At 34.0% G+C, this 27,560-nt stretch overlaps 2 protein-coding genes across 2 annotated transcripts; both read left to right on the top strand.

Moving 5' to 3' along the window:
• Nucleotides 1–7,379: 7,379 nt before the first annotated feature.
• On the top strand, nt 7,380–11,160 carry LOC143539131 (uncharacterized). The gene is made up of 13 exons (XM_077032535.1): nt 7,380–7,543; nt 7,616–7,727; nt 7,811–7,945; nt 8,056–8,160; nt 8,732–8,815; nt 8,915–9,030; nt 9,114–9,329; nt 9,899–9,955; nt 10,050–10,116; nt 10,609–10,662; nt 10,765–10,839; nt 10,930–10,965; nt 11,065–11,160. Exons 1-13 carry the CDS (start codon nt 7,524–7,526, stop codon nt 11,158–11,160), a joined length of 1,173 nt encoding a protein of 390 aa, XP_076888650.1. The 5' UTR covers nt 7,380–7,523.
• Nucleotides 11,161–22,576: 11,416 nt separating this feature from the next.
• LOC143539117 (auxin response factor 18-like) lies at nt 22,577–24,741 on the top strand. The gene is made up of 3 exons (XM_077032526.1): nt 22,577–23,650; nt 23,730–24,424; nt 24,511–24,741. Exons 1-3 carry the CDS (start codon nt 22,616–22,618, stop codon nt 24,578–24,580), a joined length of 1,800 nt encoding a protein of 599 aa, XP_076888641.1. The 5' UTR covers nt 22,577–22,615; the 3' UTR covers nt 24,581–24,741.
• Nucleotides 24,742–27,560: the final 2,819 nt, after the last annotated feature.

The raw sequence follows: 27,560 nt of genomic DNA, 5'->3' as shown, positions 1-27,560 counted from the left end.
TATAGCATCAAGATATTCTATAAGATGCAAAAGTTGTGTTTTCAAGAATTTAATCAGAATTATGGTTTATGTTTGTTTTAGAAATCTTCATATGGTGTTTACAAACCGTTGAAACCGACCGTAGTGTCTAAACTACGGCAACTCGCCAAGTTGGCTAGTTTGCAATCCAAACAGTCTGCTTTTGACGGTTTGATGGTTTAGGTCAGTTTGAAACTTTGAACCGGCCTTTTAACTTTTAGGTAGCGTTTGGTATCTAGGAATGACAGGGGAATGGAATGATTCATTGCGTGGGAATGAAAAAAGTGGTGTTTAATTGCTCAATGGAATGGAATCATCCATTATACATGGAATCTCATCCACCAAAACCATTCCTTCCCACCCCCCTTCTTTTTGTTTCATTTCGTTCGTCTTTCACCCTACTTTCTTAACAACACCACCACCTAACAACAACTACCATCGGCACCACCACCACCTCCGCCGCCACCACCACCTTACCACCAGCGTTACCACCGTCACCGCCGCTGCCAACAACGTGGTCGTAACCATCGCAACCATTGTCACCGCCGCTGCCTGACCATCACCGCCGCCACCAATGTCGTTGCCTGATCACCACCACCATACCATACTACTATTTCCATCACTACCAATTCTACCACCGCCACCCCTGCCGCCTGACCACCACCATATTCGTTGCCGGAGCTACCACCATCGCCATTGTAGGGCTTTTTTTTTGTAAAAATTATTTGAGATAAAAGTGTTTTTATCGTTTCTATTTCTTTCTTACAATTTTTTTTATACCAAACAACATAAAGTAATAATTATTTTACCAAACAAAACAAAGTAATGTAATGATCCATTTCATTCCATAGTTCATTCCATTTCTTCCCCCATTCCATTCTCCCTTCATTCCATTACTTCCAACCAAACATACCCTTTGTTACTTTTATATGTTGGGAGTGTGTATTGATGTATGTGATTATAGTTTTATCATTTTAGACTTTTAGTACATGCTATTGATTTAGTATACATCATATTCTATACAAGTAACCATGTATAAACTAAAACAATCTACACTCAAATCATAAGCATATGTATGTAAATATAGAAGTTCATCTTTGAGAATCTCTTAAAATTTTGGGGTATGGGACGAATAGAAAAACGGGGCCTTAAAATCGATTTCTAATTATGTGATAGAGAATTTTACCAATAGGGTTGCCTTTCTAAAGCCAAACCGAACCAAAACTAAAAAAAAAATAATAATATACAAGTTATTAAAATGACTCATGTAAAACGAAAATGAATTTTTTTTATATATATATAAAGAACCACTTATGGGAATTGAAACGGAACTCGTGACTTTTGATTCTGTAGTCTTAACACTCTTTTTATTCAACCAATGAATTATTTTGTAAGTTTTTGTTTTAAAACAAAATTATATATAAAAAAAAATAAATATTCTTTTAACAATTATGGACATTTAGAAGAGTGAGTCTGAATTCGTCACCCTGGCCCTCACTCTTCACCCTCCCTCTCTGGGCTGGGCCTGTAAATATATAATCATAAATATATAATCATGTCTTAATCTATGCAAATAATCAAATGGGCAACCTTTTCCCTTTTGCATATGAGACATTAATCCACATAAAATTCTCTCTCATTTACTTTATGTTTATGAGTAAAATGTATACATTCCTTGATATTCTTTGATCTCAATTCACCTTTACTTTCAACCCTACTAATACAACACACATGTTAAATAGGATGTGTGTGGGTCAGTTCGGGTTGGTTTTCTGTTCAAACTGAACCAAAAACCAGAAGTTCGATCCATGAGTTTTTAAATCGCTTCTTTTTTCGGTTTGGATGGAACTATTATTTTAATCTAGCATGGATATTGGAGAAGCTAATTTAGTTCCAATTAATTTTGAAGCCAATAAATAAATTTATTAATCAACAAAAAAGCTTAATTTTGTTTTCTAATTTTTTTACTTAGTTTATACAACAAAAAGGAGTAAATTATTGATGCTTGTTATTCCAATGCTAAATGGACAATCTATCTTTAACCAATAGTGGGTGTCCTACTATTCTGGCAGGGCTTATTGCTTTAGCATAATTCCATACACAAATAGCCCAAAAATGGATTGGTGATGAGATGCATGAGACTTTATATTGTGAATTTCTAAAACAAACAAATTATTTAAACAATAAAAGTGAAATATTATTCATTTCTCCCTAAAGATATGAACAATTTTGGTTATATAATATGTTTTACACATATCACATGTATAAGCCATATCATATGCAACCAGTTATGGACCTAGAAAATTCTTTTATTGGAATGGTAAACTTTTTGGGTAGGTACCCAGTTGACACATAAAGGAGACGGTTGGGTATTTAACGCATGTATAGTACTATTTTTTTTTCACAACCACCCCTGAATGCAACTTATACTACTATAGTCCTACACATACCTTCAGTGTTGTAAAAATTCCGACTAGGCGCTGATTAATTCCCGATTAATCGTTAGTCTTTACCTCACCGACTTGTTGCCGATTAATCCTCATTTGTCCAAAATCGATCAAAACTGAAATTTTTTTACAAATCTATATTTGAAAATTTACATATCAATTCCAATCCGATTAATCACTAGTCCCTAACCCACCGTCTGACTAGTGTCTACCGATTTCTACAACACTACATACCTTGTAAACTTTATGGATGTAAGTACACACGCAAATAACATCGACAGAATCATGGCCTTCGAGCACAGATTCACTAAGAACTTCCTCTGTAAAGATACGTTACAATCAACCTAGAATATATATATATATCTTCACCGAATCTCAATCAAAAGTCACGTCTGGTATAAAGTATTATAAAATAAACGTAACACACGTGTCAATTGTTAACAAGCATAACATAAATTACAATCCTATAAACATGCAACACAACTAATTTGACATGTTTTTTAAACCTCAAGTTTATTTATGTTGCTAAGGATCGAATATATAAAACCTAAAAAGCAAAAGTTTTAAAAAGATGAAAAAAGAAAGAAAAAAAAGAAAAAGATGGGGATCAAACCAAAGGAGGGATATTATGTGGACACCTGGCCAATGAAGGCCAGGCTCTTTTCCAGACCTAAAATCTCCTTCAACCAGACCACACTTCACCCTTTAAGTTGTGCATTACTCAATAAATAGTGTACATTTTTCTGGAATAATAATTTTAACATCTTGAAACAACATAACATAATGAAAGGATAATATTTTGAAAAGAAAATTGCATAAATGGTCCCCTACAGTTTGACTGTTTTGCAAGTTTGGTATTTAGATTTTAGAAATTGCAAACTTACTTCAAGTATATGTTTAAGCATATAGTCCCTACCATTAATCCCAACTAGTTTTTAATAGAAAAATAATGATACGTGTAGGGTTGTTCATGAGCCAAATCAAACGACCGAGGGCTTGCTCGTGCTTGGCTTATTTATTAACCCAACCGACTTTATCGGCTCATTTACATGCAAAGCTAAAATCGAATGAGTTATGAGCATTTTTCGATCGGGCATCAAGCGAGTTTCCAAGCATTAACTATTTATGGGTTTTTAAGAAACAAGTTTTAAGTTAGATATCATGCCACTGAAGACAAAATAGTAGCTCTAAAGCGAGCCAACATAATTGAACCGAACCAAACTGAGTGTACCCTTGCTTGTGCTTAGCTCAATTACAAACCGAACCAAGCCAATCGACTTGTTTACAAACCAAGCCCAAATTGAGCGAGCATTTTCTAAGTAAGCGTTGAACGGTTTGGACAACCGTAGTTATATATCATTCATGTGAGTGCAATTATGTTTTTTTTTTCAATTTGTGGCATTAATGGAAGAATGTGTTGGTTCCAAATTCGAAAAGCACAGTTACACTCACATAAATTTTACATGACATCACTTTTATGTCAAACACCAAGACCATGCGTAGTCAAAACCAGGTACGTCCTGTCATTTTACGTCATATGGCGCCTAGTCAGCATATTAACATTTTGCCAAAAATAAGTGTAATGCGAAAATGCCCCCAAAACATCTCTCTTCTCCCTATCTCTCTGCCTCTCTCTCACAAAGCCTCAAAATTCGAGCCGGCCTAGCGTTATCTACATAACCCTCCAACCCAAAACTTGACCAAAACTTAGGCGCCCCGATGTTTTGGCCCATGACGCTGGCTTCAAGCAACCACTACCGGTCTAACTATGTTCAACGATGAAAACTAAACAAACGATCCTCTCACAAATAGTTAAACGATGATAGCTAAGTAACTAACTTTACACTTTTAAAATCCGACGACCAAACTTGCAATATGCTCAAACCGCTAACCCGTTTACGCAACTTTCTCCATTCTAAAATAATAATAATAATAATAATAATAATAATTCGCCCACACTCAAAAATTAAAAAAATAGCTTTCAAAACGATCTCTCCGAAGAAGAAGACGATCGCTTCAATCTTCTCCACACTCGTAAACTCTAAAACCCTAATTCTCTGTAACTACATGTCTAATTTCATTATAATCAGTCATTAATCGAGTATATAAATACTGAATATAGATACAGATGTGTACAATGCTATGTTTCCGTTACATATTATTGCGAATTTCATTGTTATGATCGTTTACGTCATCGGCTGATAATGTTTGTTTATATGATATATAATATGCTTGTTTCTGTTATCGTCTCTGACTGACTGTAGGTTTTGATGTGTATAATATGTTTGTTGTTATTATTATTATTATGTCAATATAGAAGGTTTAATAAGGAGTATTGTGTTAACAGTAGCTGATTTGAGCTTTGTCCTATTCATTTCAGGATTAAATATTTAATCTGAGTGTTATATTTTGGTTTATTATTATTGTTGTTATTATTGTTGTTATTATTGTTGTTGTTGTTATTATTATTATTATTATGTGAATAATAACAGTGTTAACAGTAGCTTATTTGAGCTTTGTGCCTATTCATTTCAGGATTAAATAGACAATCTGAGTGTTAGATTTCGGTTTGTTATTATTATTATTATTATTATTATATGTTAAAATAAGAAGTATTGTGTTAACAGCAGCTGATTTGAGCTTTGTGCCTATCCATTTCAGGATTAAGTAGACAATCTGAGTGTTAGATTTCAGTTTGTTATTGATTATTATTATTATTATTACTATGTGAATAGAAGGCTTAATAAGAAGTATTGTGTTAATGAAATTCATAATGTTAATGTATTAGTGTCCATTAATGTCCGTGTTTATTAAGAAGTAATGTTAATGCGTGAATAGTACCTAATTTGAGCTTTGAGCCTAGGGTGGGTTTGTGCTCGAGCTCAAAATTAAATGAGGCAGCTCAGCTAGGCTCTAGCTCGATTTTGAAATTAAACGAGTCTAAGATCGAGCCAACGAGAGCCGAGCTTGGGGCGGGTTTGGCTCGGTTACAAAAATGAGCCAACTCAACTCAGGTTGTTTCAAATCAAGTTTTTTTTAGCTAGTTTTATTCAAGCTTCGAGCTTTCTGAACAGCCAAATTGTGCCTATTCATTTTTGAATTATATTTATGTTAATGATTTTATTGTTAGATTGTGTTTAGAATACATCATATAAAGGTTTGTTCAAGTTTAAAGCGATTTATGGTTCTCGTGTGTTTTTTGGTGAAAATTTGGCTATTACGCGCAATAGAAGTACGCACCGTTTTGGGCCAAAACTCTACACCACAACGTTCCACTACGGGTGGTCTTATTAGGTTAGCGAACATCTTAGTCAGATACTCGCTAACACAATTAATTTTGTTGTTGTAAATGCTAGAAGGTAAATCTAATGAAAGGTACCTGGATATTCGTTATAGCATGTTAAACAATCATTCAGAAGTAGAGCAGCTCTCTAAGTTTTGTTTGTGATACTCTCTTCATGTGTACAATGCTATGTTTCCATTAAGTTTCACACATATTATTGCGAATTTCATTGTTATGATCGCTTTGCGCTATCGGTTTGAAGTCTGTACGTGATGTTGTTTCTGGTTGATAATGTTTCAATACTGGTGTTATCGGCTCCGTTTTGCGTTTGTTTCAATACTGGTGTTAGGCCTGTGAGTGGAGCAGAATCAACAGATCATCGGTTTTTGATGTGTATGCGTTTGTTTTGATATTGTTTATGTGAATATATGGTATAATAGGTAGAAATGTGTGATTAATTGCTGATTTGAGCTGTGTGCTACCTCATTTTAGGATTAAATTAACAATCTGATTGTTAGATTTGTGTTTAGATTGTATCATGTTACTGTTTGTTTAAGTTTGAATTTAACAATCAAACTCTTAGATACATATATACACTAATAGTCTAATGTACACAGGGACACATTCTTTTCAGTACAAAATAAGTGTTGAGAACTAAGAGAACCGCATAAAGCACTTGTACCTAATGAAATTTAATGAGATAGTGGGTAGGCAATTATGTAATTGCCTTCTGTATAACACTTAAAGCAAAAGGTACAAATACATTATGCAGTTTTTGCAGCTCTCAATATTTTTTACCTATACATACACACACACACGTGTAAAGTCTTTCCTATTAGAATTATAAGTTAAAGATGATCAAAACGACTTCCGCTGTGCGTAATTGCCAAATTTTCAAAAGGTCAAAGACGGTGTTATCTTCTAAAATGCTCACTAACATAATGATTTTTGGTTTTTGTAAATGCTAGAAGGTAATCTCAAGAAAGTTACTGTGAATTTTGTTATAGGATGTTAAACCGTCATTTAGAAGTAAGACAATTTCTAAGTTCTGTTAGTGATACTCTTTAGTTTGTCACGTTGAAGGGCATTTTGTAAATAGATAGCCAATTATCAAACCATGTTTAGGTGTGAAATGTGGAAATTATGCATTTCAATTTGATAGCATGGTGCTCTTGGTGTCTAAAGTTTTGAGCAAGATGTTCATACTTCGGGTTGAATTAGAGACATTTAGAGTACCACAATGAAGGAAACTGTTCTCTCTTTAAAAGACGAATCTTCATTTTGAGTTTTGATGTTAAATGGTTAAATGCCAACTTTAAAATGTCATTGTCAGTGATTATTTGCAAGAAATTTGATACACCGCATAGAAAACTTCTAGATTAAACATTGCATTTACTAGATTTGTCATAGAAAAAAGGAATATGCAGGCTGTTTTTCCCCTTAAATTTCTCTTTCTTTACCATTCTTTGCTGACACGTGGTTTTAATGTTAATGCGTGATTTCTTTATATTGTAAGTTTACTAGATTTGACATCTGTATTAAGTATCAGTCCATCTAGTGTTATGTGCTGAGTTTTTTCATGTCTACTTTCTTATTTCAATGTTGTTATTTGAACATTATGTCATTTTTAACACCCACCTTTAACGTGCCCTGCATTTTCAGGTGTATTCTACTGTGGTAACACGATTTTTATGCTCATCAAATGCTCTGTAATACTGCACACATAATTGGTTTGACTTAGTGCTTGAGATTCGAAGTTGGATACTTTTGAATCAATGAAGAGCATGTATAGAAGGTTAGTATGTCCGTTTACATGACTTGCAAGTAGTAACCGAAGCATGATTATTATTTGTTCTTTTCAATCCAGTGGTTTTTTTAAGAAGTCAAATGATCATGGGAGAATTGTTGTAACTGCAATCTTGGGAATGATTTTAGGATACTTCATTGGTGTATCTTTCCCGTATCTTTCTTTTACTAAGGTAATTATCGTATTTCCAAATCTCAGTATACTTATCTTGAAAATATTATCATTATCATCATTACCATTATCATCATCTATTAGGTCAACTATTATATCTTGCATCCAAGCAGCATCCATTCATCTGATCCACCAATTCATGAGGATCGTCAATCGAAACCTCCTGAGCGCAGCTTACCTGATAAACTTGGTTCATCTAATACACCTGAACCACCTGAGGTTTGCTTATCACTTTTTCTTTATTTCCTAATTTATTTTGTTTCATACAAGAATTTCTGCAAATTGCTTTTCATTTAATAAGGTTTAACACGTATGTTTTTTGGCCTCAGATTTATGTTGAAACGAATCCTCGTGGTGCAGAGTCATTACCTCCAGCAATTGTAGTTTCAGAGACTGATTTTTATTTGAGAAGATTATGGGGTGAACCTTCTAAGGTAAGGAACTAGGCCTATAAACGAACTGAACGTTCAGTGAACAGTTCGTGAACCGTGAGCATCAACAGTTCAACACATGTTCATTCATGTAAAATTGTTTATGTTTGTGAACGTTCGTTTGTGTGAATCCATTTGAATTTGTTTTGGTTCACTAGTTTACGTTCACTTATGTTCGTTCGTTAATATATTAGTTTAATTTTTTTGGTCTATTACAACTTAGTATAGTTTTTATAACTTTTTACACCCAACACATTGTTCTTCACATTATTTTTAATTAGTTTTAGCCAGTCATGTTTGTCCATCGATGTTCAATTACGGTCGTTCATTTATGGTTTATACTGATAATGAAAGAACATAAACGTACACGAACATGTTCAATTTCTTAACGAACGGACACGAACAAGCAAAGCCTGCCGGTTAATTGTTCGTGTTTGATCATTTGTTTGGTTCAAGTTAAACGAATGAACATGAACATGTTTCGTTCGTGTTCGTTTGATTTGTTTACCAACCTATATGGAACCGAGATAACTTCTATATGGCAATACAACACATCCTTTTCTTGGAATTTCAGGATTTAAAGAAGAAACCGAAGTATTTGGTAACTTTCACTGTAGGATGGGATCAGAGGAATAATATTGATGCAGCAGTGAAAAAGGTTCGTCTTTATTTGTATATATCTTTTTAATAAAAGTCATGCTAATTTGAAGGTGCTGAGATTTTAGTATATGATGTGTTGATGTTTCATAATTTGTAGTTTTCGGATGATTTCCAAATCGTGTTGTTTCACTATGATGGTAGAACAACCGAGTGGGATCAATATGAATGGTCAAAGCAGGCAATCCACATCAGCGTAAGGAAGCAAACCAAATGGTAAGTATGATGTATTCATGTTTAATATTAACTATGTTGACTGTTTTGTTTACTTTTTATTTAAAAAATCATGTTATTTGTAGGTGGTATGCAAAGAGGTTTTTGCATCCGGATATTGTAGCAGCTTATGATTACATATTTGTTTGGGATGAAGATCTTGGTGTCGAGCACTTTAATGGGGACAAATATATGCAGTTAGTGAAGAAACATCGTTTGGAGATATCTCAACCTGGACTTGAACCCAATGAGGGCTTAACATGGGCAATGACTAAAAGGAGAGGCGATAACGATGTTCACAAGTAGGTTAATATCTTTTATTTATGTTTATGCTGGTTTATTTAATAAACAAACGAACATGAACACATGCCTCATTTGTTTATTTATGTGCGTGAACGCTCGCTCACCCAAATTTGTTTGTTTAAATACATTTATGTTCGTTTGTTTAAGTTCATTTATGTTCGTCGTGCGATAATATATTCATTCAAATTTTAGGCCCATTGTAGTTTAGTCTATTATTAGTAGGCCCAACACAGTGTTGTTCACATTTACTTTTAATTGGTTTTAGCTCATTTATGTTTGTGAATTGTTCGTTCATGCCATTAACAAACAAACATAAACAAACAAGAACACACTCATTTTCTTAGGAACCGAACCCGAACAAGAAAACCCCGTTCGTATAATAGTTCGTATTCGAGCATTAGTTCTGTTAAAGTGAAATGAACGAACACCAACATGCTCCGTTCGTGTTTGCGTTCGTTCTGTTCGTTTACAAGCCTAAATGTAATGGTTTTCATTAAAGTGCCAGTGTCGACCCGGTAGCAGGTCATTACAAATTAGCTTATCAGTAACTATTTGACTTGGTCAACAGGGTTACAGATGAGAAACCAGGATGGTGCAGTGATCCACATCTGCCACCATGTGCAGCGTATAATTTCTCTATTATCTACAACAACAACAACAATAATAATAATAATAATAATAATAATTTTGTTATATCCACTGTTATTGCTTATATCCAGATTTGTGGAAATTATGGCTCCCGTTTTCTCTCGTTATGCTTGGCGGTGCACATGGTACATGATTCAGGTAATAACGTCTTATCAAAAATCAATGTCGCATCTTAAAATGATACATGTGCATATAACATTATTACATTCACTTTGTAATGTTAGCCCTGCTTGTGGTGCGCACATATGATGTATATATGTGTGAACCCTTGGGTGGGCAAAAGTGAAATTGCACTAATTTTGACGTTATTTTACTAATCTCGTGAAAATAACGTTAAAAGTGACGGACGGTTAATCAGGCATCATGTAGTGGCGTTGATAGCCGAAAGACAAGGGTACATGCACTGATCAGCCGGTGTCCCGATGATTGAGTGCTATGTGCCTTATGTCCAACGCTTGATGCAAAACTACTATCGAGCCGGGGGTCTCACCGAAAGCAGCCTCTCTATCCTTATAGGGTAGAGGTAAGGCTGTCTACATCTTACCCTCCTCAGACCCTACCATAGCTTTGCTATTGGTGGGATATACTGAGTACGATGATGATGACATTCACTTTGTAATGTATATGCAGAATGATTTGGTGCATGGATGGGGTTTGGATTTTGCACTTAGAAGATGTGTTGAGGTATTTTTTATTTATTATTACTTTCACCTTTTGTTTTATATTTTCCAATATTCACATATGCAATATTACATAAATAATTACAAAAAAAGTTTCTTTTCACAGCCTGCACATGAAAAAATTGGCGTGGTTGATTCACAGTGGGTTGTGCATCAACATATCCCTTCACTCGGTGGCGAGGTAAGACGTTATAAGTTATAATTTATATCAATGTTAATATAATGCATTATAATATTGGCTTCCGAAATGATATTATGTTTATCGGTTTAGGGCGAGAATGAGATGGGGAAAGCGCTAAGAGAAGGGGTAAGCATGTTTCACGATTGTTAGTTTGTTACTTCGGTTAATAAGTCAAAACATTATATTAACGAGTATGCTTTCGATTGTTTTCGTTTCGAACTATAGGTAAAAGATAGGTGCAAAAAGGAGTGGGGTATGTTCCAAGATCGGCTTGACAACGCGGATAAAGCTTATTCGAAACAGAATGAGACTAAACTTTAATATGCTTTTCTTTAATTTTTTTAAGTGTCAAAACCGATTAGGCTTTTTTTCCACGTCTCGGGAGTTGACTTTACCGCTGACTTTTTTTTGTCACAGTACATGGGTAGACATGTTTTGTACTATATAGGCATGAAATATGTAGTTTTGCGTGCGTAGTTTTATGTATAATTACCAAATACTCGATTAAACAAGCGGTAGGTACTAACCTAGCCTCGTGGATTCACCCTGAGAATATATCAAGCAACGTTCTTGAACCTTAAATCTCGTGGATAGCCTGAACCACTATAAGTTAGATTGCGCACGCTATTCATTTTGAAGATGCATAATCATAACCGAGTGGTTAAAAAAGCAATAAGAAATTAGGTTGCACCCAGTGTTGTAAAAATTGCTTGTTGGTAGTCGGGCGGTGGGGACTAGCAATTAATTGGGGTTAATCGGGATTAATCGGATTGGACTTTAATGTATATTTTTCAGCTTTTATATGTAATTTTCAGTTTTATACATACACAAACATATTTTGGTTGGCAAGTGGCTGGAATCTCGTCAAAAGCCACTGATTTTGGTCGGAATCTCGTCGAAAACCACCAATTATGTCTGGATTTGACCGTTGACCGATTAATTAGCTGACTAGCCCAAAATTAATCAGTGAAGTGGGGACTAGCGATTAATCAGGAATTAATCGGTGCCTCGTCGGAATTTTTGCAACACTTGCACCCAATGTTTGAGGCAGTTTACAGCATGTACCGTTAAAACCATACCCATATACATACAGGAGCCGTTAAGAACCACACGCTACATGTTACAAAATTTTCACAGGTAACAGTAACCACACCCAATCCATTTTTCTTGCACGGTCGTGTCTAGCTATATTTGTGGATTTCTTCATTTTTCGTTTGGTTTTCATTTCTTTTTCCATGAAAGCCCTGATTACTTTTACAATTTTGCAAAGAAGCACATTTACAGTCTAATAATGTGAAAATGTGAAGAATATTATGTGATAAAAACATGTATAATTAAAACACATCAGTGGTTGTTATACTCAAAAAATTTATAGACTTAAAACTTGTCAATGTAAGTACTTTAAAAACAAATTTAGTGCTGGTGGAGCATACTAATTAATAATTGTATAAGTAAACAAAGTAATATAGAAAACAAAATTGTAATTAACCATTATTTTATATATGAACATGTCACATGTACATCAAGCAAGATAGTATAGCCAATTAATAAGGCCAAACCACAAGTCTCAAAATGATGCAATATTAATTAGACAGCTATTTATAAAGATTTTTAATAATTTTAAAACAAAAATTCTGTTGTCTCAAGTACAATAATATCATGTTTCTGCACATTTGATTGTTATTTTGTCTCTTTTCCTTAAAAGCCATTGAATCAATACAAGTGATTTTTGTTTATGTAGGATGCGTTTGAAATAATAATATAAAGTTATATAAAACTGTACGGGTGAACAAAAACCTAACTATAACCTAAAAGGCGAAAATCAAACCGTTAACCGATTTTAACAGAAACCGAACTGAACCTTGTATGCTTGTGTTTTTTTTTTCAAATATTATATCCCTATTTCGATCTTTTACACCTCAATTTGTAGATTTGAAGTAAACTGATGTTGCGACTGTCCATAACCAAGCTTGGAACACCATGTTTGAAACACCATCACTGAACCATTTTCAACCGCAACAAAGAAAAAAGAAAATAAAAAAATTGAATTAATAGAAACTGACTCATAACGGACAGTTAACTAACCTATGATTGTCCGACCGTTTAATCAGTGGTTATGGTTCAGTCCTCATAATCGAACCGGACCGACTTTGCACACCCCTATAGTATAGTGTTTTGACTCTTGGAGTTGATGTTCGAGAATAAGGTGCTAAGGAAAGGACGATTGACAGCGGTTTACACCACGTGTTGGGTATTACGGAAAAGTAGGAACGAGATGACGTTTAAGAGATTAAAAAAACGACTGAAAAACCAGGACGAGATTAAATTGGTCACTTTTAACTGAGTAAAGAACCGATCGAGGTGTAAGTCTATTAGATGTGAGAGTGTGTCAAAAAATTTGAATTGGGTGCTCATAGTTGCATTTTATATGCTTCCAATTGTTTTAAGCATTGAGTGAAAATATATATACTATTTACAATTATACAAGTAACAAACGAAAATATGATATAAAAATTGCTAGTACAAAACTGAAATTGGAAACTAAGAGTTTGATAAACTCCAAAAATAAAATTCCTAATAATTATAATAATAGAATAAAAATATAGTAAGATAACAATAAAAAAGTAATCATAATAGTAATAACCAATATTGGTTTTAAATAACCTCAACTATGTCATATTAGCAAATAACAGTCTCAACTTTACATTTGGCTAGTGACAGTCCCAACAAAAGGTGTATTTTGTTGCTTACGTGGCACGCCTAGCAGATTGCTGGAAAAAAATGCACCTTTAGTTGGGACTATTATTTAAAAACGTTTTCCCAGCGACCTACAACTAACAGCGTTAGGATTCTGTTAGTCGCAGACCATTGGGAACAAATATGTTAAAAGTTACGACTGTCAGCAGCTAATTCGCTAGTTGGGACCGACAACGACCAAAAGACAATAATTGAGATTCATAAAAACCAATATACTTTTTATTTATAATTAAAAACTACCAATAAGTAAATAAGTAAGGTGACAGGGAGTCTTTATAACACAGTAAGAAAGAGCTATAGCCAACTAATTTCACATTGTCAATAATAGTTTGTCAATAATAGTTTGTCTTACTATTAAATAAAAAATTAGGGCATTTACATATTTTCTCTTCTTAAACTTTGAAATTACATATTTTTTCAAACCATGCTTAAAGAGCATTGTACATTGTGCATTAAAAACTTGTATTTTGGGGAAATATGTAATTTCAAAGGTTTAGGAAGGGGAAATATGTAAAAATCCCTAAAAAGTTTATTTAAACTTTGTATATGTGTGTAATTATATGAGTTGAGTAGGTTTGTTAAAGTAAAAAATGCAAAACACTTTCATTACACTAAAAATATGAAAAAATCATTTTTAACTCTATAAACAAATGTAGCTTTGTATACACTTATTGTATTTAATATAACTTTTATCACTTATAAAAAAATCTCATTGGTTCCACATGTTTAACGAACATGAAGCTAGCCCGCTTGATAGAGTCATTTGCTTCTTGAGGGATCTCACGCTCAAACATGAGGAATGAGCAATATTGTTATTAGTATAAAAGGTACAGTAGTAGTAGTAACATTTATTATTAAAAAACAAACTAATTAATGCTAATTATTAACAGCATATGTAACCAATTATTAAATAATATTTGTCTAGAAACCGAATGAATAAAAATTCACTTCGCGACACAATATTAAGTGGTATATTAAACTTTTTTGTCTAAGTTCTTTCTAACGCTCTAATGTCCGCTTGGGTCAAGCCACATAAGTAATGATAACTTGTCTTTTCAACCGGAAAAACTAAGAGCTAAAATAAGATTTTTAGATGATCATTTGTCTAACCATCAAAATGAAATGCATTGCTCAATAACCATTTTAGAAAATAACTTAAGTACTTACCAAATTCGAAACTCATTTTTATGCTTTTCAAATGTAGCATATATAGACCAATCTTTTCTAACTAAGTTAAAAAGGTTCGAGCATAGCAATATAGAAAATGGAGCAGTCGACTGAAAAACCATAATATATATATTACATAAATATAAAATAAAAAACCAGTAAGGTCAACTCGACCATGTACCCTATATAGTGAGTCTCTCCGTATGTAATAAAAAAAATCAGCTTTGCCCGCAAAACTACTATGCACATCACTCTCCGCAAACCTCACCATCTCTCTCTCTCTCATATATATACACACCCGCAAACTTATCTTGCGGATTGCCTGTGAAGAACCCATTCGCTCTCTTCTCTCCATCTCTCTTCCACGGCAGCGTCTCTATTGCTCAATGGACCACGTTGCATACACTTTTGCCGCATGCAACCAAAAGACAAAAATGAGCATATGAGTAAAGTATTAAAAATCAAATAAAAAACTATAGATTAATTTGTTTTTTTGATATATTTATAAAATAAAAAATAATAATTATAAAATAAAATAAAATAAAATTAGAAAATATTGAAAGGGACAGAACAGGAGCAGAGGGTAAGAAGGTGGTATGTCAGTGTTGCGTGAATGCCCAACGGAATATCCCATTCCCCACCACCCAAATATTATTTTTATTTAATTTTAAATAAATTATTATACATTACCATATAACAAATAAAAAATTTGGTATTGGGCCATTTGACGGTACGGAACTGGTCTATATATTTTGTGTATATCTTTTTAGTTCAGCCATAATAACCGAACCAACCAAACACCAATTTTTTTAGTACCACAATGAATATGATGGAAACCGACTGAATTCCCGTAGACTCACCGCCTCAACGTCTGAGATCGATAACAGTTGAATTTTACTGATCTACACCACACCGTTAGTCCACCTCGATTTATATAATTGTTTTGTTTATATTTGGTTTTAATTCCTGTACAATAACGCACGTCACTGAGCCCGACCGAATTCGTGCCGACTTACCGGCTCAAGACCGTCAATGCTTGGGATTTACCACCGTCCGAGTTTTACCCTGCGTCGGGTAAAAAACTAATTCCAAATGATGAAAAATGATTGTTAATGACACATCTAACCAACCACATTCCTTAACTAACCCCACAATTCTACTAATACCTAAAATGGCCTTTCAAGAACGGTTGGATCGCCAGTTTAGTTCTGTCATCCGACGGTTTATGAAACCAACAAGAACTTGATACGTGCCCTCAAAACAATAAGATATGTCATCCTACTAATCGATTATGTCGGCCGACTAATTTAATTTTTCGGCCGACTGGTCTAATAGATCAGTTGGCCGACGGAATAGATCAGCGGGATGGTAGATCTTGTTTGTTTTAAGGGCATGTGTCAAGATCTTGTTAGTTCCATAACCCCTCGAACGGCAGAACTAAACGGTCGGTCCAATTGTTCTTAAAATGACCAATTTAGGTATTTATAAACTTAAAGGGCTAGTTAAGGAACATGGTTGGAAAAATGTAGGGATGTTCACAATTCGAGTCCGGGTCGAGCTAAGATGGTTTCGAGCTCGGGCTTCAAATTAAACGAGACAACTTAGCTAGGCTCTAACTCGATTTTGAAGTTAAACGAGCTTTAGTTCGAGCTAACGAGCCTAGCCAGGGTCGATTTTATCTCGTTACAAAAATGATCCAAAGCAGATTAGGATGTTTCAAATTAACTTTTTATAGCTAATTTTATTTGAGTTTTTATGGAGTGAGCCTCAAGTCTGAGCTTCAAACCTCAAGCTTTTTAAACAACCCTAATAAAATGAAAGATTTTTGTTCTTTTTTCACTCTTAAGTCCAAATAAACATATTTTTCCTATTTTTTTTTCTTTTGTTAATTTACTTTCCACTTATAACTCAATTAATGATGTCAGAACCATATACTGAGGTACACAACTATACTACACACTCTACTATGTCTGGTCTGTTCTAGTCTAGTCTAAAGACTAGATTTTTGCTATGTTTTAAATAATATTTATATACATATAGAAGGGCATATGAATTAAAAATGATTCTGCTAGGGACATCCAAACACCCTCCAATATATCCTGTATAAGACTATACAAAGCATATTGGAGGGTGTTTTAGCAAAAATATTGGTGTCCCTAGAATTTCCCATTAAAAACCAAGTAGACGGTTATGTGTTTCTGACTTTCATTGATTATGGCTGTAAACGACTGAGCGTAAACGAATAAACATGAAGAAGAAATTTCATTCGAGTAGCTAAATGATTGAACACAAACAAATGTTATGTTCATTCAATTGTGTTTGTAAACATTCGATAAGTTATTCGTTAACGTCCTTTTATGTTCGCCAATGTTTGTTTATTAATTTATTTTTTAAATATTTTTGATGACTTTTCTAGAAATATCGTATAGATTTAAACAAAAGTATACACTAAACAAAATATATATATGAGCATTATGTGATTTATTATGTAAATACATATGAATATGAATGTTAAAAAACACTAATACAAACTTGGTAAATGGACTACTTGGTTAGCAAAATCATATAAAACATTGTTTATGTTAATCTGTGTTTGTTCATTTGTATTCATGAACAAGTTTATTTCTTAATGAAAGTGCATGAAAAAGAAATCCCGTTCAGCTAGGTGTTCGTGAACCAATATTGTCTAATAAAAACTTAACATACAAATATGAACAAGGCCTCGCCCGCTACAGTTCGGTTTATCTACAACCCTATTGGCATAAATATATTCGTGGTTTTGTATTTAAAATTTGTTATTTATATGAAAATTATCATAGGGGACTTATCCTTCATAATAGGGATGAGCTCGGTACCGTACCGGTACCGAAAATAACGATCCCGAAAATCGCCAAATCTTGGTATCGGTACCGGTACCGAAATATTCGGTTCGGTACCGGGACGGTACCGATATTGAAGATAAAAAATTAGGAAATACCGGTACCATACCGATCTCGAAACTCAAAACTTTGGTACCGATTCGGTACTGACGGTACCAAATCGGTACCGGTACCGGTACAATATCGGTACAAAGTACCAAATGTTTATCCCAACTTCATAGATTAGGTTGTAGAATGACAACTATACCTAAGAGAGTAAAAAATAAAAAAGACTCATTAATGTATTATGATTCAATTTTAATGCTTTAAAAAGGACAGGTGACTTCACCATTATTCCATTAATATTGCATTACATAATACCTACTAACACATTACACATAATTTTTTTTAATATATAATGTGTCGTCTAATATATAAAGTAATTTAGAAATTACGGATTTGCAACATGTTATATCTAACACCAAGATACGTTAAACATGCAGTTCGAGTTAATGTGTAATGACTACGTTACTTCTCAATTGAAAAAAAGAACCTTTATTTGATCTCTATGAATCTTTCTCTATATCTACCTCTCTTCAAAGTCTATACTGTTTCAACAATTGTCGTGCTCTCTGTATGTATCGCCTGTAACATGACGACACGCTACAATAAATAATTTTCAACATAGAGCCCTACTTATTTGTCCAATAGTCTAATTTGAGCACCCAAACCCAACATATATAAATGATTCAACTACATATTCGAAATTTGGAGTCACGCAAACTTTAAGCTAACAATCATCTAGGTTTCGGTAATTGAGAACCACAACGATAGACTAAAAAATAACATAAAAATGTAAAAAGTATACTTAAAATTATATGTATAATACAGAAAACGTATAATGAAATGCATACTGTTGAATCTACTTGAAAAACCGGTTTAAGTGTGCACCTCTGACTATCGATAGTTTCAATGACAAAGAACGAAGGATTGCGGTTGATGAAGGGTGTGATGCTAGACAAGAAGGGACGTGATGTGAAGTTAGAATGTCGAAACTAATAAGAATTTCGGGGTTTTATTTTTTATTTTTATAAAGAGACACAAAATTATATTTCATATCAGCATATCATATATTTTTGAAATATTGGTTTTTATTAATACTAACTATCATATTTTGTCGCTGTCGGTCCTATCTAACGAATTGGCTTATAACGATTCCGCTTTTTATAATATTTGTTCCAAATGATCCACGACTAACAGAATTCTAACGTCGTTAGTTGTAGGTTGTCGGAATTGATTGGTGGTGCTCAAGTGGTGGTGGTTGGTTGGTGGTGGCGGTGTTCGGGTTGAGTTTTCCCCAAAAAAATGCGAATCTTCCGCCTAAAAACGTTTTTCCGACGACCTGCAAGTAACGTCATAAAATTTTGTCAGTCGCGAACCATTAAAAACAAATACTTTAAAAAATGATACCGTAGCAACCAAGTTGGGACCGAACAAACCAAGAGATGATAGTTGAGATTAATAAAACTAATATAAATATATTTTTAAATGCCTGTTTGAAATTAAGATTAAACCCTGAGAAAATATTGAATAAAGATGAGATTAAATCTAAACAAGTGTTAAAATATGTTTTTAAATAAATAGTTTAGATAGTAGATAAAAATAAAAAATGATAATAATATATGTCATACAACATTACAACCTTCCTTGCTGCAAAAGGGTAATAAAAACAAATGCTAAGACAGATGGTGACAAGGGTAACTGTGGTTTCAATGCTGACAACTTTAACACAACTTATTATCTATATATCTATTTCATTAAATGCAAACCTCATATTTTATTGCATAAATTCTCTTTTATTAAATCTTTTTAAACTTTTTTTCACTTGCAAAAGTTTACAAGATAAACTCAAGTCGTTTGTTATTTTATTAACATTTACATAAAACCAAAAGTATGTATGGGTCGGTTCGGTTTAGTTATGAGTCAAAACCGAATCAAAAACCAAAAATGTCGTTTATTAGTTTTAATATTTGTTCAGCTTTGTTTTTATTGTCTTGTGGTTTGGTTTTGGGTTTCTGTTCGGTTTTTTCGATTGTCGTTCGGGCATGAAAATTTTTAACCGATAAAAAAACGACAAAAAATAATTAATTTGTACCTAATTTCTTTTGTTAGTTAATAGTTAATCGCTTGTGTTACATTTGAGCTAAAATAGTTAAGTGAAACTGTATATTAAACCGAACCGAAAACCAAACTTATGGATTTTTTTCAATAGTTAAGTTAAATTGTACATTCAACTACTATAAATTTCTTAAAATATAGAACGAAAGTCCATAAGTTTGGTTTAGCTCGTTTTCTTTATTTTTTTAGTTTGGTTACACACAAACCTGAAATCGTTCCCTAAACGTCGGCTTCTATGAAATTAATAAAACCAAATTGTCAGTTTTTATGTCGGTTCAGTTATTTCAGTTTGGTTTTATCATTTTAGTTAAACACAGAATCATAACTGAATCACGCCGTCTATTTTTCTTATATCAACTTAATTTTTCAGTTTAGCTACACACAAAACCGAAACTTCAGTTCGATTTTTTCAAAGAAAGCATAAAACCAAACCGTCAATTTTTGTTTCGGTTCACTTATTTCAGCTCAGTTTTTCAATTTAGCGACATGCAAAACCGTAACCGAACCTTCAGTTGAAGGTTCGGTATTCACAAAAGCATAAAATCAAACTGTCATTTAAACTTTTTGGTTTTTATAAAGAAAAAAAAACTAACATCATATCATATTATTATTATCTTGATTTTAACAGTTAGCACATTAATTTAATTTGTTTCCCGTACTAATATTATTATTATTATTATAAAAACTATTTAAAAAAATGGAAAATAACCAAAAAATGATAAGAAGAAACAAATATTACATACATTTGCAGGTGCATTGTAGGGTCAGAGAGACACTGTCTGTTTTAGTGAGAGAAAGAAAATGTTTTAGAGAGAGAATGCTCTTGTTTAACATTTGCAGGTATTGTATTCACTCTTCATAATAATAATATTAATAATAATAACAACAACAACAATAATAATAATAATATCTCAAATTACTCTAATTATCGCTGTGATCTCGCAATTGGACTTGTTTTCAGCAGTTATTAACTGATTTTGTGTCGTAATTGCACCGGCGGTTATTACAACAGGTCAACAGGTGTGATGCTAATATTAGTGTTGCAATTGCGGTTAATTCGGAAGTTATTATTATAGTTATTTTATAGTTAATAAGTGCTTGTTGTTGATTTTAGTTTGAACTGTTAATTATAATTATTACCTAGGGTTTAATTGACGAGTAATATTGTGTGATTTGTTGAGGAATTGAAGATGAAGAAGATAACTAACTGTGTTTTGGATAGTGAGAGTACTGTGTGTGATGCTGTAAGAGTGTTAAGTTGCTAAGTTAGTAGTAGTGGTACTGTTTGAGTTGTGTGGTAGGTAAGTTGATTGTTAATGTGGTAATGTTTTTGCTCGGGTTGTAAATGAACCGAACAAGGCCTTAATGAAACATAAACGAACCGAACCGGACAAGGCCTTAATGAAAATAAACGAACCGAACAAGGCCTTAGCTCTGTTTTTGATTTGTGATTATATGTTTTAGATAATGAGAGAGTACTGTGTGTGATGAGAGTTGATACTGTAAGAATGTAAGTTACTATGTTAGTAGTATTGTTTGAGTTGTGGTAGGTAGGTTGATTGTTAGTGTGGTACTGTTTTTTGCTAGGGTTGGAAAGTAACCGAACCGAACAAGGCCTTAATGAACACAAACGAACCGAAATGAACCGAACAAGGCCTTATGAACATAAACGAACCGAACCGAACAAGGCCTTAATGAACACAAACGAACCGAAACGAACCGAACAAGGTCTTAACTCTGTTTTTGATTTGTGATTATTTGTTTTGGATAATGAGAGTACTGTGTGTGTTACTGTAAGAGTGTAAATTACTATGTTAGTAGTATTGTTTGAGTTGTGGTAGGTAGGTTGATTGTTAGTGTGGTATTGTTTTTTGCAAGGTTGTAAAGTAACCGAACCGAACAAGGCCTAAACGGACGTAAACGAACACGTTATCGAACGTTCACAGACTCAATTGAACGGGTATGGCCTCTGTTTGTGTTCGTTCATTTAGGTTGAACGAAATTTCTTGTTCGTGCTTGTACATTTGTTAAGCGAACGGACGTAAGCGAATCTCCCGCTGAACAGTTCGACGAACGTTCGGTTCGCTTACAGCCTACTGGTTCATGTGCGTTCGTTAAACTTTTATCAGAAAAGCGAACGGTTCACGAACACCTAACTGAACGATCTTTTTGTTTGTGTTCGTTAATTAAGGAAATGCAGTTGTTCGTGAACGGTTCATGAACACAAACGATATTTTATTTGATTTTGCTAACCGAGAGCGGTCAGTGTCAACAATTCGGTTCGGCTGCCAAGTTTGTGTTGGTGTTTTCTTTTTTAACTTTTATGTTCATATGTGAATGTTACATATAAATTAATCACATAACACGCGCAGTATATAATACTGTTTTATGGTTAATAACTTTGCTTAAATCTATATGATTAGATTGGAATAGTCATTAATTAAAAAGGTTTAATGAACAAACAAACATTAACGAACATAAACGGGCGTAAGCGAACAAATTATTGAACGTTCATGAACGCGATTGGACGAGCAGGGCCTCTGTTTGTGTTCTTTCATTTAGTTAATCGAATGAAATTCCTTGTTCATGTTCGTTCATATATTAAACGAACGAACATAAACAAACTTCCCAGTTCCTGCCAAACAGTTCATATAATACTTAGTTCGTTTACAGCCCTAGTTTTTGCATTCATTCGTTATATTTGTAGAAACTTTTTGAATCTGCTATAATTTTTTCAATATTTTATTTGCCAACAGCATTTACAAGTGAAAGACATAACGTGCAAAAGTTAGCGATCTAGAAAACAAGCAACGAGTATGAAAGAGGTAGAGAACAGTGTAGACTCTCGATTATGGCACGCGTGTGCGAGTGGAATGACTCAAATGTGTTTACCGAATTCTAAGGTCTTCTATTTCCCACAAGGTCATGCTGAACACACCCTCACAAATGTAGATTTTACTGGGATACCTCGGGTTCCACCATTCATCCTTTGCAGGGTGATGGATGTCAAATTCATGGCAGATTTAGAAACTGATGAAGTATATGCTAAGATTATGTTGAGTCCAATTGGAAACAATGCGAACTTTGACAATATTGATGATGAAAGAACCATAATGGACACTCATACTGTCTCTGAAGCTTCTGATAAGCCATCGTCGTTTGCAAAAACATTGACACAATCTGATGCAAACAATGGTGGAGGTTTCTCTGTCCCTCGGTACTGTGCAGAGATGATTTTTCCTAAATTGGATTATTCGATCGATCCACCTGTTCAGACAATAGTAGCTAAAGATGTTCATGGTGAAATATGGAAGTTCAGACATATCTATAGAGGTACACCAAGAAGACATCTGTTAACCACTGGTTGGAGTACTTTTGTAAACTTAAAGAAACTCGTTGCTGGTGATTCGATTGTGTTCATGCGAGCCGAAAATGGTGAACTTTGTGTTGGGATCAGGCGTGCTAAACGAGCAGGAATTGGCGGGCCTGGTGGGCCCAATACCACAACAGGCTGGAGTTCTTCCTTCTTTCGTGAAACTGGCAATAATATGATTAAAATTGGTAGAAATGTTAAAGTGAGACCTGAAGATGTTATTGAAGCTACATCACTTGCTGCAAATGGTCAAACGTTTGAGGTTAGTTATTATCCGCACGCAAGCACACCAGAGTTTTTTGTGAAAGCGTCTTCTTTAAATGCCGCGTTGTCTGTTCAATGGTGTGTTGGAATGAGGTTCAAAATGGCTTTTGAGACCGAAGATTCATCGCGTATAAGTTGGTTTATGGGAACTGTGTCTTCTGTTCAAGTTGTTGACCCGTTCTTTTGGCCTAATTCTCCATGGCGTATGTTACAGGTAATTATATTAACTTCTTAAACCTTTTCATTTTGTATGAATATGATAGACTAATACATATATTCATAATATGATGTAGGTTGATTGGGATGAACCTGATTTATTGCAAAATGTGAAACGTGTAAGCCCGTGGTTAGTTGAATTAATATCAAACATGCCACTAATTCACCTCTCACCCTTTTCTCCACCCAGAAAGAAGCTAAGATTACCTCGATCACCAGATTTACCAAAAGACGGTTTTACCCTTCCACAACCTTTTTCGGTCAACCCTCAAACAGCCACCACAGGCATACAGGGAGCCAGGCATGCTCGGTTTCAGATCCCGTTTTCGGATCTTAACCTAACCCACAAATTTCAGTTAAACCTTTTCCCTAAACACTTTGATTCACGTAACGGTCATGATGATGTCATTAATGGCAAAAATGATGACATATTATGCTCGCTGACCATTGGTAATTCTAGCTACAAGTTAGATAAAAATGAAGACAAAGTGAAAACACCTATTTTTCTACTGTTTGGTCAACCAATACACGTTGACCAGCAAAGCTCACAACATGTTGGCCAACAAAAGGCGGTTCCGGGTCAACATTGTGAAGTATACTTGGAATCCAAGGATGTGGGTTGGACTCTTGATCTTTCTGTTATCAGGTCTTATGAAGAACTTGATAAAATTCTTGGAAACTGGTTTGGAATTGAACAGTTCAATGATTTGTCATGTGTGATTTATAGTGATGCAGAAGGTGTTGTCAAACGAATCGGTGATGAACCGTTCAGGTCTTTTCTTATTATTTCATCTGATATATTTTTCGTGTCATTCATAGATGCGTCGAATTTTTTATATTGTTTTTTTCTATATGCAGTGAGTTTGTGTTGAAAGCAAAAAGGTTGACAATTCTAATGGATGTGTGTGGTGGTGGTGATGGAAGGTAATTGGCATTTATGTTTTATTAAAAAAAAATCTTATATATCTATACTTATACTATATAATACATTTTCTATGGGCAAATTAAGACGCTACAAAATCCAAGTAATTACAAGATTCAGAGCTTATGGTACAACCTAATTCAAGGGTAAGGAGGGCAAATTTGTCTTTTGTCGACTTCATCCTGATAATTGATTATAAGTTACACATCCCCCCCCAAAAAAAAAAAAAAAAAAAAAAACTTTACAACTTCTAGTTATATAAAGATAACTTACACTTTTACGGTTTGCCCTCCGCACGATTTTCTAAAACGGCCGTAACATTTTCATACGTTGATATTTTGTAAAAAAGGTTACACTATATAAACGAGCATTTTATTTTCTTTAACTAAAGTATGGTATTGCTATAGTTTTTAGTTAATTAAAAAAAAAGTTCCATGTTACGTGATTATCAGTTTCCGTGGTTCTTTGTTGCATTGCTCGGGCACCTTTCTAGTTGTTATAATATGTCGGTTAATGCACATTGCTTTGTTTTTTTTAGGAAATTGGTTGGAGGTCACATATCAAAGCAGACAGGACATGCAAGCATATTTGCTTAGGAACATGGATTTAAGGTGGTAGTAGTAGCCGTAGTTAATTTTTTTGCGGTGTTTGAACCATATAAATATGGTGTTGTGTTTTCGTTTTGTCTATGACTAGACTTAGATTAGATGCATTATGCATGCACTCTTTAACGATCAACTAGACTGTTGCAACTTGCAACTTCTGTTTCGTTGACTATTATCAGGTCAAACTACCAAATTGACTTGAAAGAAAATGATTTTGATGCCGGTTTTCATCCAGTAGTTGTTACAATAATCGATAGTTAGATTGAAGATAGAGCCCAAATAGTGAGAATGGTGTTATTTTAGGCTTACAGGATGTTAAAAATTGACCCAAAAAGTGTAACTGGCCACTTAGACTATGTGTAGTGGGCGTCACCTCACTTCCACATCGGCCAGTCACACCCTTGCGCACTGTTACGTGTTAGTGAGGTGCTGCGCTATCAGCGAGCGTGAGAGAGACATAGTTCTTTTAGCCAATCAAACAATAACACGCCATGGCCTTTTTTACTTTATTTAATTATTTAATTATTTTAACCAAATCGTTAAACACCTTTAATGCGTTTGTGAGAACCTCACTACCTATGTGGCAGTGACGTTGAGCCCAATTTTTCACCGCTAACATCAACCACTAGTCCACTACACAGTCTTAGTGAGGTTGAATTAACTAATGTGATATCAGGTTGTGTAGCTTGGGCCAGTCAAGAGTTTCGAAGTAAACCTTTTCAACATCTAAAAGGCTTATGTTCGGTTATTGGAAAAGCGTTTAGCCAAATAGATTTCGCTGTTTCTAATAATAGGAGAAAGCGATATGTGTCGGTATAGGGAACTGCTGCAAGTTGGTTGAAGTATGTTAGTTGAAAGGAGTGATGATAGTTATATAAGGGGGAATGAAAGTGAAATCTTTGGTCCTGAATCTGCCATTGTGAGCTCAGCTTCTTCAATGCTGCGGTCCGCATCAGTAAAGTTTCTCGAGCAAGAATTTTCATGAAAAAAAATTAATATTTAAAATTGAAGCAATGAATCTTTCCAAAATGAGTGGGTTTGAATGCAGCTAGAGAGGACGGGGCACCCATATGGGTATGGTGCATGGCTTCATTTCATGACAAAGGCTTGTCACATAAAATTGATTCATTTTTTACCATTGAAAAATTAAAGTGAATTAATAAAGTGTCAGGGTAGTTATTGTTATGTGTTGCCAATAATTTTGTGGTTTGTGGGTACTTAATGGTATAAATAAGGTGGAAGTTCAAGATTGATCGGTGTATAGGTAGTACCCATGAGTGTCCCTACCCCCATAGCTGTTTCTCAACCTACACTATCTTACTGTCTCCTGGTTGACTTGCATAGTTGACTTGTGTTGACCAATATGTAGGGGTTCATTGGATCGCTTTCGGTTTATATAGGTTATTGGGATCGAAAACTTATTCAAATCCGATTTGAAAATTGTTAGATTTCGAAATTGGGTATAATGTTTAGTTCAGTTGAGCATTCAAGTCCGATTAGTATATCGAGCATCCCTACTAACAAGCGTACAAATCCGAGATTTTTAATGTGAATTTTGATCTAATAGACTTGAAACAAGCTTTGTAGTTGGTAAAAAAAAGGAAAAACTAAATAATTGTTTTGTTCATGTCTCATAGTTGCTAAACCTATATCCATGTCTTTTGAGACATGGCACACTATACTCACTAGATAGCCATTGGCGTTTGAGCTTTTAGCCTTTTACTAGTAAACATTGACCGAATGAACCGATTAGAAAACGAAATCTAGTTTATTTAGGGGTACCCGTCCATGATTTTAATCACGTCCATGATTTTAAAGCATGCAGAGTATTCATATTAGTTTCTCTACTTCTTTATTTGACTATCTGTATAATTTAATTAAAATTATATTTATCTTCTAAAAACTTTTGAAGTCACATTCTCTCTCTCTCTCTCCAGTTAAATAATAGTTTTTAATTTTATATCTTTTTTTTATTTTTCTATATCTATCTCTATTCAATTAAATAATATATTCTTTTCTCATCGTTTATATTTTTGTTTTCCATTCGCAATTCACGAAAGTTGCAGAAAATACGTATACAAAATGAATACGATTTTCTATACCTAGAAAACCACTATCACGCCTCTATAATTATTCTCTATTTTAGAGATTACAATAGCGATCTGATTACTTAAAGGTTTTTCATAAATCGAAATGTAGCAAATTAAAAGAACCTACTATGAAAGCGTGAATGCTCTAACTTCAAATGTATAGTTTTTAAAAGAACAAGTTTTGCAATTCAAAAATGGGTAGCAACAGAATTTGTTGTTCGTTTGTCTTCTGTTTCGATGTAGACTACTTTACAGTATTGTTTGAATATTAATTATTTATGTTCAAACCAA

Source organism: Bidens hawaiensis, unplaced genomic scaffold, assembly GCF_021521415.1.
Source record: "Bidens hawaiensis isolate Kalapana, Puna unplaced genomic scaffold, B.hawaiensis_p1.1 tig00011798_1, whole genome shotgun sequence".
NCBI lineage: Eukaryota > Viridiplantae > Streptophyta > Magnoliopsida > Asterales > Asteraceae > Bidens > Bidens hawaiensis.
This window is presented reverse-complemented; position numbering and strand designations above follow the sequence as displayed.